This window comes from Mastigoproctus giganteus, chromosome 6, assembly GCF_048544385.1.
Source record: "Mastigoproctus giganteus isolate SK-2022 chromosome 6, ASM4854438v1, whole genome shotgun sequence".
Taxonomy (NCBI): domain Eukaryota; kingdom Metazoa; phylum Arthropoda; class Arachnida; order Uropygi; family Thelyphonidae; genus Mastigoproctus; species Mastigoproctus giganteus.
Window position 1 is genome coordinate 59,891,355 of NC_143580.1, and position 15,642 is coordinate 59,906,996.

Genomic DNA, 15,642 nt, shown 5'->3' on the forward strand with positions numbered 1-15,642 from the left:
TCACGAATGCCAACACTAATCGTAGTGTTGGCATTCGTGCAACATGTGGTCCCAGAGGACCCACAGTCACACAGGGGGTTGTCAACTAGTCAGAAGATGGCCAGTTTACGTCTGGTGGCACGATGTCCTGTCATCAGATATGTAATGACCTGGGGAAAACCAGGTCGGCAGCGTTGGGTAGACTGTATTTATCTCGGGGATGATTTTTTTTTTTGTTATTTGTCCCTTTGTTGTTTGGGTCTGGCGTTGTTGCCATATCCAATGGAGGTAAGCTAAAAGCCGCTTATTTTAATTTGCTCTGTTGCTTGCAGGATCTGTGGTGAACTCTTTGTATGTGGTGCTTTTGCCCCAACCAAGCTGGAAATTCATCCCAGCTCGAACCACCTCCAGGTCAAGGGGCAGGCTTCCTGTCATCACTTGTAGCGCGGGGGTGAGACTGTGTGGCAAGCTCTTGTCATGGTGAGTAGCGCTGGTCTTTGGATGGTGAGAAGCTTTCTAGATTTTACCACAGTCGTGGCTTTGTACCAGACTCCAGAGGCATAAGTCACCGCAGGGATGAATACAGCTTTGTATAAGAGGGCAAGAGTGCGCCTCTTTAACCCCCAGTCTTTTCTTGCCACTCTTTTTATCATCACTGCGTATGTTTTCATTTTTTTCTGTAGATTTTTTAGGTGTGGTAGGATTGTGAGGCTTCTGTCCAGGGTGATGCCCAGGTATTTTAGCTCGGTTGTTAGTTTAATAGTTTTGTCCTGTATTTTGATTAGCGGCCATCTTGTTGGGGCAAGGTGATCTTTTAGCAAGATGGATTGAGTTTTGACCGCTGATATTTGTAGATGATGTAGCTTGGTCCAGTGTTGGAGAACAGTCAGGGAGTTGTTGGCAGCAGTTTCAATTTGTGCTCTTGAGTTTCTGGCTATGAACAAGGTGAGAGATTGTCCCCAAAGACCTGCGCTCGAACATCCCCCAGATCCATGGCCAGAAATTCATCCAGCACATAGTTCCAGAGGAGAGGTCCAAGCACAGAGCCCTGCTGCAACCCCTATGTATTTATCGTTCAAGTTTGGCAAAGGGTGTCTTAATGACAACTCTTCTATTTGAGAGGTAGATTTTGATGCAAGAATATAGGTTTTGGGGCAGTTCCACCCTCCTCAGCCATGGAAGGATGCTCGGCCACCAAAGGGTGTCGAATGCCCCAGCGAAATCAACTGAGATAAGCAGCAAATATTTGCTCTGACAGTTTTTAAGTGCCAGAGCAGTGTTTTCTAGTGCGTCGGGTGTGCTTCTTTGTGCCCTGAAACCATATTGGTTTGGCGCTGGAAGTTGTGCCAAGTTGTAATAGTTTTCTATTCTTTCTCGGAGGAGTTGCCCGAAGACCTTGCTCAACACTGAGAGCAAGGCAATGGGTCGATATGACCCCGGTAGTTGCTGTGGTTTGCTGGGGTTTTTGATTAGAAGCTTAATAACAGCTTTCTTCCAATCTGTTGGGAATTGTCCTGTTGCCAAACTGTGATTATAGAGGTTTAGCAAAAAGTCTGGAGCAAACTCTACTACCTTTTTTGTAATCTCAGGTTCAATCATGTTTTCTCCAGGCATTTTCCTATTTCTCAGTTTGCTGATGGCTAGGTGCAATCCATTGTGAAGGGTGTCTTGTGGCCGGTAGTGCTGTATTCATCATTGTCGCTGCAGAATTTTTTTTTCTGTTCAGGGGTATTTTGATCGTTTGAGGGAGTTAATATGGCGTACAAAATGGTACCAACCGTGTCTCTCCAGTTGGTGGTCATATGTCCTTGGGATGTCCTCACTGGCGTGTCCTCAAATGCCACGGGATCAGGTTGTTACCTCACCCCGTGGCATTTTATTCATTGTATTCTGGTACACAGTGCCCTGTGGATCCTGGTTTCCCACCAAGGAGACAAGATGCTCCCAGGACAGCTTCTTCCACTGCCTGATCATTGTAGTGCAGGCATTTCTTGTCTCCCGGTATTGCTTCTTAAATGTTTCAACATCCTGAGGGGGCCCTGTACGCCTTGCCCGCTGGAAGGCTTGTCTTCTCCTTTGCACTTGTTTGCGTAGAGCGTCTAACTCTCTCGACCACCATGACACCGCTCCTGGTTTCGGGTTTTTCTGTTTTATGGCTTGGTTGGCTGCATTTATAATCTCTTTGGTCACTGCACGCTGATGAGTTTCAGGATTTCTTGTCCGAGTACCATCCTGGTGTAGGTTCTGCATATTTAGTATGATTTGCTCTTTGAACTGATCCCATCTGGCATGATCCACTGCAGGCACCTCTATAGCCAGGTGGGAAGGAGCAGCAGTGCGTAGCACACGCTTCTTGATTAGACCAGGGTTCGAGCCCGTCACCACCAAATACGGAGGATGCAGAAAGGTCAGGGAATGACCACCGCATATCCCGGAGCAATATGGTCTTAGTTGCTATTGCTCCTAAAAACCAAATAACAACAACAACATGATCCACTGCAAACCTGTGCTGCTTGAAGTTGGCTATCAGTAGCTGCTGCAGGGCTCGCCGAATGGTGAAGGTAATTGCACGATGGTCTGATGTGGTCCATTCCTCATGAACCACCCAGTCCGTGATGTAATTGGCGAGTGACCTGGTAGCTAATGTCACATCCAGTGTTGCCTCCCAGAGGGTGGAGGCAAAATTTGGTAAGTTGTTGGGCCGATTCAGGACTATTAGTCCACTTGCAGTGATGTATTCTTCCAAGCACACTCCGTTCCTGGACCCCCTGCGCTCCTGGGTGCAGCTAAACCAAAGGGGGGGGAACGACAGGTTATGTTGGTTGAGATGAGTACTTTGTCTTGTGGGAGCTAGATTAGCACTTGGTTGCGGTACTGGGTTGCTGGTATTATATCCTCTCCGGGCCGACAATAGAGAGAGATATGAGGAACATCTCTCCCAGAGGCGACACAATGTGGGCGCAGGCAGCCCAAGGTGAACAGACAGAGGTGAGTGACTTTGGTGATTGTTAGTTCTGGGTTCCGCACAATGATGGCTGCCCAGGGGATTACACCATCTGCCTGTACAATTGTGTACCTTAAGGGATATCCCCGAACTTTATTTGCAACTGTGTAGGGTTCCTGAATTAGTAGAACATCGCAGTTTTCTTCTGCCTTATTTGTGATTTGGCCTGCAACTGCATATGGTCTTTGTGTGTTTATTTGCATACATTTTTAGACTCTTGTATTTATATCCTTTATTCAGAGTTCCCATAATTGATTCTTTCCTGGTGGATGCTCTTGACTTTCAGGTAGTTGGGACAGTTTGTATTGCAAAGGGAGTGTGTATGCGGCATCTTCAGGTCCCTGCAGTTCACACAAACTGGGTCTTTACCCTTGTTTGGGCAGGAGTTGAAACTGTCCCTTCTCCCTGCGGTGGCTGCAGGTCACAGTTTGGGAACGCGTACGTGTTTTATGCCCAAGTTGGCAGCAGCAGCAGAAGCACTTTGGGACTGCTACATGCTCCCTGCATCGATGTGCTCCCCAGTTTATGTATATTCGGGTGTACTTCGTTATGATTCTCCAAGCATCCAGGGTTAGTTCAATCACCCAATTTATGGCACTACCGTTACTGCTTTTTGTCTGATATTTTGGCCATACCACTGTTGCTGGGTCAACCTCTGGTAGGTCTTGTTGTTGATGTTGTGTCCTTTTCTAGGTCATACACCACAATGAACGGGCCCTTCTGCCTTGGTGGTTGAGCCACTAATCCAAGGGTGGGTATTTTGGCATTTTCTAAGATGCATTTAGTGTCATCGCTGGTCACAGTTTCAATTATCACTCCCGTGTTTCAGGTTTTCCTGATGGATTTTATTCTTGTGCTCTTTAGGTCTTCTGTGGGAGTGTCCATCACAGCTTTCTTAACATCTTCAATGTGTGTCCGGTGTAGTGGGCTTGAGCACCACTAAGTGTGGTTTGGGGAGTAACGGCTTTCTCGGTGGCGGTTTGTCTCTGCTGTCTGGTCAGGAGGCATTTGTCCTCAGTGCTTCAGAATAGGTTGGGGAGCGTTGTGGCATTTGATTTTCCCCGCCTTGAAGGAATGCTTCTAATTTAGCGTTGGCCTTTTCGGACTCGATATGAGACTTGAGGAGAATAGTTTCCATCTTAGTCCATAGAGACACGATATCTGCTCATAGCCGTGTAGTAATTCGGTTGTTCTGTTCCTTCAGCAAGTTTTCAAGCTCAGTTCTGAGAAACAGGATTTGTTCTGTGACCGGTCCTTTTGGCAGGGTAGGATCAAGGAGTCGAACCTCTTCCAGTGGCTTTGTTGTTTGGGTTTGTAGCTCAGGTTGGGGTCAGTCTGAGATCTGGTCTCTCATTTATGCTTTGCAACCTCATCAAAGAAAAGAAACATATAGCTTGTTTCTTTTCTTTGATGAGGGTGGTGGTTTCTGATTATATGCAAATTCTTTGGGGTCATCATTATTAGTGGTCTCAGTCTCTTGTCCAGCACAGTCCTCTGTTTGAGGCCGACCGGGCTAGCCGAGTGGGTAAAGTACCTGCCCGGCAACCCAAAGGTCGCGGGTTCGATTCCCGCCTCGGGCTTGGATCAAAGTACTGCAAAAACCTTGGAGGTGCAATATGGCCACAGAAGCCGATGCGCCAACAACTACCAAATCAAAAAAAAAAAAACTGCAAAAACCTTGGGAGGTGCACTATGGCCACAGAAGCCGATGCGCCAACAACTACAAAAAAAAAAAAAAAAAATCCTCTGTTTGAGAGGCAATTTCTGCTGGCATTTTGGACAATGTCAAATTTCCGAGATGTTCAGATTAACGAGATTATATTGTTATATTCTTGGGACACAAAACAAAGGTGTTTGGCACCTAACACAAGTCCATGCAGTTGAGGATCCTGATTTATGCCCAGATTAAGTTTTGGACTATCCCACATATAGAGATAATATAATCACACTCAGTAGAGTAAAATACAATTTATACCAGTGTCATACTCTGATCACAGGAGTTAATGAACGCAAACAGGAATACCACGTGATCGATAATGAGTCATGTTTGGACACTTGTAGCTTTTATTCAACTTGTCCAGAAATTTTTCTGAGTGGTTTCTTAAATAGAGCTGACCTTCCTCGTTTTAATGATATATATTGATCGAGTATCCGATTTGTATTTCCTTTCTAAATTTTTCCCCGAAAAACCCTCATTTTTCCCTTTTCATCAGTGCTAGGTGTCCGTTGCGTCCACGTGACACGAATGCAATTCCAATTTCAGTGTGTACTCCATGTTACAGTTGACTGGCAATTAAAATATTGTTCCTGTATCTATATATACAGTTAGCATCAGCAGTAATTAACACTTTGTAGCACCAAACTGTCAATGTTAAACGGCTTTATGCTGTCCCTCTCAGTACCGATCCAAGATGGCGGTCAATATGGCATCGCTATTGTTTCCAGAGCAACCGATCGGGAACACAAGAAATGAGCACAGTGAGAAACTCTATACTATACATAAATAGCATTTCCATGCATATGAGCAACAAGAGGTTATGGGAGTGATAGAATGAAACTATTTAAATTTACTATTAGGGCTTCCCAAGTGCTTGGTCCACTCTAATGATCACATATAGCAATACACATACGGCTAGCATGTTACTATACAGCTTTACATATGAAAACTTAAAAAGTCCACAGTTCTTAAAATAATTGTCTAAATCTCATGAAAAGTCACCTGTAATTCCAGTTTACTTCCCTCTATCATTTGAGACTTTTGCCGATTCAAAATTCCATGATTTCACTGTAAATAACACTTTTTTATAAAGGAGCTCACAAAAAACGTGACTGCTTCTGGGGGGGGGAGTGCTGTACTGAAGCTTCTACAGAAAGGCATTAAGGTAAATTCCTCTTTATTTCTGTATATTAATATAAATGTAGAACTCATTGAGCATTATAGCTCTGTTTTATTTATCCTAATTGTTTTGTTACACAGACTGATTGAGATGTTTAACTTTTAAATGGTTTGAGTAAACTAAATCCAAGTGGCATCCTTGCATCATTTTAGAATGATGCAAGGATGAAATGAAAAGGATGGTTGCAGAATAGCTGTCTGTAAATTTGCTTTTGACTAGAAAGTGATTGATTGTTGGGATAAACTTCCACCCATTGTTGTGGGGAGGAGTAGCTTGAACAAATATAAAGGAGGATTGGACAAATATGTAAAAATGATGGGTGGATTATTTATTTACTTTTTATTTATTTATTTTTTTTTTTTGCTAATGCTTTTACAAGTTTGCTTCCTTGCATAATTTTGCTGCTACTCATTACCAATTATCTTCCTCTGATTTGTGCTAATTATGCAGTCATTTTGTTCAAAACATTTTTCCCAATGGCAAAATAGCATAAAAATGTCAGCAGACATTTTTAGTGAATTTGCACAGAAAGGAAGAGAAGAGTTAGTGTAGCTTTGATAAATGTGCTATTTGCAATTGCTGCTGATGGCAGCAGAAGCAGTTCTGGGATTTTCTAAAAAGTAGTGGGGACTAAAGCACTGTTCTGAGGTTTAAGCTTTAATCGTATAGAAATAGAAAAAGCCACATTGTTTTGATCATAAGGAGGGACTGTAGCCCCTTTAGCTCTTACCTGGGACTGCTAATAGATTATTTTTATTTTTATGATTATTATTATTATTATTAGCTATATGGTGCAAGGAAGCCTGAGGCTTATGCTGCACCAGCCAAGAAAAAATTCATTCCCAAGTAACCCTGAGAGAGAGAGAAGTAGAAGGAAATCATCAAGAAAGAGAAGAATGATGATATCCAGCTCAGGACCCTGGGTGTGCCAAGCCCATACTCACCAGATTTGAGCCCCTGAGGATTGCAATAATTAAAGTGATTCCAAGCTATATTCCATTTTCTCTTAATAAAAAAAATCATTAAGTTGAAAGCAACTTGCTCTCAGTCTTGGTAGGGTACAGTATTGAGCATCCTCTACTGAACAACATAAAAGAATGTGGAATTTCTTTAAAAAAAAAAAACTGTCTGCACTTATTTTTAATAATGCCCTTGTTATGGTAGGCCTAAAACTGCATTAGAATGGCTACTAAAAGAGAAGATTTACTACTTGGTAGTAGTTAGTAGGTTGCCCTTGTCATCTGATTTCCAGATGGGCAGGTCAGCAACTACAGACCTTCAGGAATGATCTGCATGGAATTCAATTAATTGTGAAATATAAATGGATGTAATAAGAGTGTGTCTGAAGCTTGTTCATAAATTGAATTGTTATTCATGGGTCCTGCCTTAAATGTGTTTCTTGACTTTCTGAGAGGAAAACTGTTGTAAAATTGGAATTATATCAAAACTACTGTTTTCTGTTACTGAGTGTTCTACAAGGCTCCAATCTCTCTTTTTTTTTCTTTTTTTTTTTTTAATTATATTTGTAAGTATCAATCAGTGGATAAATTTTCTGTCCTTACCTATGCTGATGTTAAATTATATAAACCAATCGTGAATATAGAGAACTGCTTTATTTTGCAGGAAGAATTTAATTGACTAAATAAATGGGTTGCTTAGAATGGGCTAATTCTTCATACTGATAAATGCTTTGTTGTTTGAGAGTCAAAGCAGATAAAAATCAATTAGTTAGTAGCCATCCATATAAAATAGGTGATGCAGTATATTCTCATTAATTCAATATCAGATTACATTACTCTGCATTTTGAAAAAAAATTCACTGATGTTTGCTCAGAAAAGGGTGTTTCTGAATCATTTTCTAATGTTGATTTCAAAAATGACTTGTTTGTTTTGATCACATCAAGTTTATTCAAAAATCATGAAAGAAAATTTGATTTTTCACAAATTTTTTTATTAATTTTGGCAGAATTTCTGCCAAATTATAACAAAATGCTATTATTACCAGACATTTTATATTTAAATATACAGTAAACTCTCGATTTACTGAACCCCGATATAACGGATTTCGGATTTAACAGACCGGACAAATAATAATAGAGTAATGTACATATTAATCTCGAGCGTATTATTTTTTTAGGTTATACAAAACTTCAGTGTTATTATTAATTAAAAATTAATAATAATTACCTATTTCCATTATTGTTTTGATAATTACCTACTTTTATTTTTATAATTAAATTCAGGAAATTGTTTTTTTTTTTTTTTTTTTTTTTTCTTTCTTTCTGAAAACATGTTCAAAATAGCTGTTTTCCCAAATAACAGATAAGAGCAGGCAGTGACTTGCAAGCTGAACATGACTCAGAACACTAAACAGCAGGTCTACCAGCTCGCTTTGTTTCGGTCTCAGTCTGCCTCAACCTATTGTGTGGTCAGGTTGCATACAGAGTGTTTCTGTGATTTCTGAATTGTGACTTTATTTATTAAATAATTTTGCAGTCCTTACAATTTAAAATGGCATCAAGTGATAGAGGAGTTAAAAGAAAGTGTGCAAACTTAAATGTGGCACAGAAATCAGAGCTAATTGAGAAAGTAGAACAAGACGTCTCAGTAGCACGTGTTTGTGAAATTTACGCCGTAAAAAAAACAGTTTCTGATATCCATAAATCAAAGGCCAAATTGAAACATAATTTTATATTGTACAGTACTGTATATTGTATTAAAGGTTTTTTTTTATATTAAGAACAATAAAAAATGCCCCCCCCCCAGGTTACATTTGATTTAACGGACTTTCGGCATTAACAGACACCCCTTCTCCCCTATTAGTCCGTTAAATCAAGGGTTTACTGTATGTTAAAAACACTGTTACAAAGGGCAGTGTGATAAAAAGTCCACTAAACTTCATCCCTCATTTTAAAAATTAACCTATGATGGGTCAGATGATCATTTTAAAGAAACGCTGAGGAGAGTATGCGGAGCAAGTAAGAAAAAAAGGATTGTTCCTGAATGTGTGTAAAACTAAAATTATGGTGATTGGTGATAATCTCGGTTCCAGTAAAGTGAAGGTTAATGGGCAAGATATCGAAGAAGTTGATGAATTTGATTACTTAGGGTCAAGAATAAATAAAAATAGTGACTGCTCAAACGATGTAAAGAGATGACAGGCAATTGCTAAAACTTTGGTTGCTGATCTGATAAAATTATGGAGAGATCATGATCTGCCCTTAAAGACAAAACTAAGAATCATTAATTTGTTAATTTTTCCAGTTGCCACTTAAGGGATATGAAGGATGGAATTGGAAAAAGAGTTGACAGGAAGAAAATTGAGGTATTTGAAATGTGGTGTTACAGGAGAATACTGTGTATTGCTTACTTGGATCAAAGAACAAATGAGTGGGTATTGAATAAAATTGGCAGGCCTGAAATTCTTCTTCATAGCATTAACTAAAGAAAACTCAAGTTTTTTTTTTTTTTTGGTCGTATAGTAAGAAGGGAAAACTTTCGGTTGAAGAATATAATGGAAGGAAAAACCGAGGGGAAGAGGTGAAACTAGGTGTAAGGATGGGATCAGTGAACTTCTGGGTATGACACTTTGCAATGCTGCTCATATAGCAAACAGTCGATGCAGTTGGAGGAATTTGTTGGTGGCCACAACAGCTCCTCAGGGAGCTATGTGACTGGAAGAAGAAGAAGATGGGTCTTTTTTTTTTTTTTCCCAGATCCTTCCTCTTTACAGTCCCTCTTTAGCATCCAGCAATAGTCAGCCATTGTGTTGACATTCCACCTCCCCTGATACCTCATCTCCATGACCTGGTGAAACCTCTCACCACACTTCCTAGATTTTCTGGGAAGTAGTCAATGTGGAAGTGCAAAAAATGTACCTTGTTGCAGCCAAGTGTCTTGAAGTTTGTGAACATATTTTCAATTATATTCTTGTAGTCTGGATCCTTGTTGTTCCCAAAGTTCTCAATAACAGACCTGAAGCTAATCCATGTCTCCCCCCCGCCTCTTTTATTCATAGTTACCTCAAAATTTCAGTCTCTCATCAGTTTTTGAATTTGAGGTCCAACAAAAATGCCTTTTTTTTTTTTGTTTTTTTTAGCTTCTTTTGGGTGATCGATGGAAATTTAATACGAAGGTTTATCCCAGGAAGCAGGGACCTTTCTGGGATAAAGCTTTCACAAACAGTTTCATCAAGCCCAGTTTGATATGCAAGGGTGAAAGGAGGATAGTTTTGGGGTCTACCAATGGTTTATGAACTATTTTTTGATCCAGGTACCAAATTGTCCCCCTTTGACCAGACCTTGACACCCCAGTGCTTACTTCTTGCCCAACTGCCCTACTCACACAAAAAACAAGGCATTTTTGTATAGCCAGATTGCTGTCCAAATAATATACTTATCAATTTAAGTCAACACAGATTGACCGACCAACCAACCAGCCATGTTCTTTCTACTTAATATTTGTCAACAACTTCAAGTTCTCATATTTTTCTTTCAAATGCACAGAGTGAGCTACTGGAATTGACCCATATTTATTTCCATTGTGGAGAAACATTTTTTGACCTAAGTCTAGAACCAAGGAGTTCTACAAATTCCTTTGGTAAATTTAAATCTCTTACCAGATCATTGAGTTCATGCTGTGAAAACAGTTGAGGGCCAGACTCAAAATCTCCAGACATGTAGACTTCAGCTTCATCTTTAGAAGCTTCACTTTCAGCAGTCTCTGCTGCTACATTCTTCAATATAAGTGGAGGGCATGGAATCAGCAGGCCGACAGGGCTAGCCAGGTGGGTAAAGTGCCTGCCTGGCAACTCAAAGGTCGCCGGTTCGAATCCCACCTCAGGCTTGGATCAGAGTACTGCAAAAACCTTGGGAGGTGCATTATGGCCACAGAAGCTGATGCGCCAACAACTACCAAAAGAAGAAAAAGAAAAAAAAAAGGAATCAGCAGGTTATCTCCATGTGGAACTGGCAGATGGAATATTAAAATACACAATGTCCTTCTTACTCTGCATTGTATTCATTCACATTAACTAAGCAAGAATAATAATCATCACAGTGGTTTGTAGGTAGGTTCCGGTCAAATCATGGGAATTGCAAATGGCATAGCTTTCTTTTCACCATTTTTACACTCTCGGTGCAAGTTTAACACAGATTCAGCAATATAGACATTTTTACAAATTCTCTAATATCTTTTCTTTGCTTGAGGACTACATAACCTCCACAAATATAACAAAATGAATTTGGATTGTTTAAACACTGAAATGGGAAGAAATTTTACTCACTTTTCAACACAAGTTTGACACAATAACTGCAAAAATAAACTGAGCTCACACTGATAAACACAGCTGCATGGAGCTCTCAAGGTCAAGAAACAAATGACTGAAGGCAGTGTTGCCAACACGTGAGGATTTAATTTACAAATTCCCAGCATTTACTCCTAGCTTACATTCAATAAAACAACTTATGCCATTAACTTAAGTGATTGGGGAAGAAGTGGTATGTGATAGAAAATGAATAACATTTCTGAAATCTGCCTAAAAGACCCAGTTAAAAACGGCTATTATTTTACAAACGTTGAAAACCATGCAGAGCGGTGTTATTTGAAAAGCTCTATACAGTATTTCGAACTGACTACCATTCTCTGACCAGCATTCTATGCATTTTAGTATGGTTTATTCAAAATATGTCTACAATGAAATTCAAAGTCTGAATTGGGTCCCTGTGACTTGTGAATACCATGTCTAATTTTAAAAGGCTGCCAAAATCTTTATTGCATATGATATCATTATGCAGAATGTATGGCACCTTTTAATAAATTTTACATTTTTGTTAATTTCTCCAAGAACCAAGTGGAATCATAGAAGATTTGCATGATTCTGTCTTGCATTTAATCCATTTTGTTTATACCACAAGGGGAAAAAAATGCTAATGAACAACACACGTGCTTTCCCAACACAGGTGCATCATTTTTAAATGTCTATACATGATTGATTTAAGAATGATTGATATTAAATGTGCTTCAGAGAAAAAATATTTTCGCACAGATGGCCTTTTAAAAAATTAATTTTTCTTAAGGAATTCACTACAGGTATATGAAACCTTTCAGTTTCTCACAAAGAGTTTTTCATTTAATCATTATAAAGAGATAAAAAGGATTTCCTCATTATTTTTACGATATAATTTTTCAATTGTAATATGTTTTTTATTATTTTCTGTAATTTGTTTTTGTTGAAATACTAGGTGTTGATATGAGTATCTTGTTATGGCATCATTAGTAACATTCAGTTTGTCATTTTTCCAGAAAGAAAAGAGATGTACAAATATAAATAAATATAGCTATAATAAAATAGCTTTTATTATTTTTGCAGTGTTTTCTCTTCTTGTCACCCTTTTACTAATCATGCTTTTTTCTTTTTTAACAGATTATATTAGCAGGTTTCGCTACTGTGAATATCTTGGAAAGTTTTTTTGTCAGTGTTGTCATAACAACAGTTTAGCTTATATTCCTGGTAGAATCCTTCGAAAATGGGACTTCACCAAATATTTTGTATCTAAATTTTCACGGGACCTTCTTGATGCCATGTTTGGGGATCCACTCTTTAATATAACGGATATAAATAATAGTTTATATCGCAAAGTTCGACAGTTAGATATGGTACGAGAATATCGGATTCAGCTTTATTATTTAAAAGATTTTATTCAAACTTGCCGAAAAGCCACAAGGTTAGTAAAGTGATTTTTTTTTTTTTTTTTTTTTTTTCTGAAAATATTAATTATAAAGAAAAGTTTCTTTGGTTTTAAAAATTCCTGTCTGTTTTTCCATCATTTGGGAATTTATTTAAAATGGTTTCTATTATTGTTGAAAAACATACACTAAGCAAGCTATTTCAGCAGATACATTTTGTGTAGTAGTCTATTAAGCATAGATTCATTATTATGTTACATTTTTACAGACAATTGATACACTTTTTAATACTCAATTTGTAGTTTGAAAATAGGGGTGCAAAAGCAATGCAGGAAATTTTAAAAATAAATGTAGTATGTGACATAAATGATATTAGTTGATGAGATATCAAGAGCTGGAAGTTTTACCACCTTCGTGTATGGCAGGAGTGTAGTTTAGTTTTCATATTCTGTAACACATAACAGTAGTACTGTACTCTACATACAAATTTTGAATTTCTTGTGAATAAATTGTATTTTTTGGTCCACTGGCATCTTGATCCCTGTCATTAGGAAAGACTAAGCACTAGCTTAGTAGATATGAGACTCGTGGTACTCTAAATTGCCTAATTCTGTTGTGTGAAATGCTGTTGTTATACAGGAGATGGTCAGGCATTGAGATGTAGCATAAATTCTTGGGGTGTATCAGAAGACTCAAATCGAATCTGAAAAAAGTACAGAGAAGACAAAGTATCCTCTGGGGAAGTTAGTGGTAAATAGTCTTTATTTTCCTGTGCTTTTCTCAATTTTTTAGAATCAGTTCTGGAGTTCGCTTCCCTGCAATGTGGGTTCCCTGTGTCCACAGGAAGATGCATCTCAATTCACGACATGTGTACCCATCTTCCCTAAAGAAACTATCCTGTTTACACTGTTATTTTGCAGCGTTAAAATATAGTTGCTACTTTTCTAAGCATCCTTGAAACTTACTGAATTTATCCTGATGAAATGCTGCAATTGGCATTATGCTCTGTATCCCCTCACTGATATCATTCAAGAAAATCAGAAACAGGGGTCCCAGTACTAGTCCTTGAGGGACCATTCTTCTAACCTTAGCCCAGTCAGAAAAGTAACCATTAATCATAAAACTCTGCCTTCTGTCCTGAAAACATCCTGCAATCTATCTAAAAATCATACCCATGATGTGAAGCTATTCCAGCTTATACAATAACCTTTCATACTGAGTCAAATGCTTTGCTGAAAACCAATTAAATAATGTCAAAATTATTTCTTATATTCAGCTTGTAAATGATTCTATCAAAGTAACTAACAAGATTAGTTAAATACGATTTTCCCTTTACAAAACTCATGCTGTGTTTCCTTCAGAATGCCATTTCTGTCTATATGCCCCTGCCCTGCATTCTTGATTGCCTCCATGATTTTCTTACTATTGAAGTCAGGCTGATAATCTGTGCTTAAACACTTCACTCTTAGAATTGTCTTTGCGATATGTTGGCAGTTCTCTAATCCAAAGGAATCTCTCCTGTCCCATGGTTCCCTCGTAATTAATCTTAATGAGTCAGTGATCAGGTATAATATTTCTGCCCCTTAAATGTCTAGAGGTAAAAAAACACCTAAAACGCCCAGAGTGCTTGCTCCTCGGTTGGACAAAGATAAAGACAAGGATAAGGATAAAAATCCTCAGGTGTGGGTGGAAGAGTCTACCCCATCAATAGAAACGGATGTTAATCTAATTACTACTACGATTAATACGGATAATCAAAATAGTTCTAGTGAAAATGATGTGGTTCGGGATTCGTCATTTACCGAGGGTTTGGACCTTGGTGGGTCCATAGAGGCTTCTGCTGTGTATTCAGCGGTAGCCAAAATCCGAAAGGCTTTGGGTGAGGTAATGTCAGCTGATTCAAGCAAAGTAACAAAGTTGGCCTCAAATCGCATCCATAGTTTGTGGGCAGATTTGGAGGCAGTCACAACAGCTTTATTGATTGACAATGAGCGATTAAAAGCTAAATCAGTTGAACTAGAAATTCGAGCAAATCATTTTAATCAGCTAATGGAGAAACGGGCAGCTCCTCATAGATTTTTTGCTGATGCTGTTAGGCAGAATTTGGTTTGTGAGAATTTAAATGGTGATACTATTGTTAGAGAGGCTACTGAGAGGCGCGCAATGGGTGTTGCTGCTGCAGATAAGGTTGTGCATGTGTCCTCGGTTAGTCCTCGTGGTATTTCGGACCCTAAAAATATTGTTATACTTAGACCAACAGAGAATTCTGCTTTGGCTTCAAGCCAAGACGTCAGGAATGCGGTGGCAGACGCAATTAAGAAGGATTATAAGAATATGAAAATTAAAAATATTCGTCTCTTGAGGAAGAAAGGGGTTTTATTAGAAACCACAAACTCAGAAGATGCAAATAGGATAGGGAACGTTTCAGCTTTAAAGGAGGTTGGTATATCGATCGAGAGGCCTAAAATGTCAGATCCAACAGTGCTTGTATACGGGGTTCCCAAGGAGTTTACAAAGGATGAAATCCTGGAGGATTTATATTATAAAAATTTTAAAGATTATGAATTTACTCAGGATGAGGTAAAAGATGAAGTAACATTCAGATTTAATTCTGGATCTGGAACTAATGCAACTAATTGGGTCATTGGTTTCAGCCCTCGATTATATAAATGCTTGTTTCATAATGAAAGAATTTTCCTTGGATTCGGTTCACATAGGTTTCGGAAATTCACGGTGGTGAACAAGTGTTTTAGATGTCTGGGTTTTGGACATGGTGCACAGTCATGTTCACACAAGACTGTTTCTTGTGGTCACTGTGCTAATGGGGGTCATGTTTTCGCTGAGTGCCCTCACAAGGAGGATCCTCCACAATGTATTAATTGTAAGAGAAGAAACAGAGATTGTAATCACTCCGTAAGGGACATTAAGTGTCCTGAGTACATGAGAGCAGTGGAATTAGCAAACATGCGCATCAATCATGGATAATAACTCCTCTGATTTTACCTCTGGAGCTTTGCAAGGACATAGAGATTTAAAAATTTTGCAAATAAATGGTCAGCGCTGTCGGGCAGTTGC

General features: G+C 38.8%; 1 protein-coding gene across 1 annotated transcript in view; it reads left to right on the forward strand.

The window, feature by feature from the left end:
- Positions 1-15,642, forward strand: part of Rubicon (run domain Beclin-1-interacting and cysteine-rich domain-containing protein rubicon) — a 289,246-nt gene that overhangs the window by 216,906 nt on the left and 56,698 nt on the right. Inside the window, exon 17 of the mRNA XM_090376184.1 lies at positions 12,305-12,605. Coding sequence (XP_090232310.1) covers positions 12,305-12,605 — 301 coding nt within the window. The remainder of the gene's footprint in view (positions 1-12,304; positions 12,606-15,642) is intronic.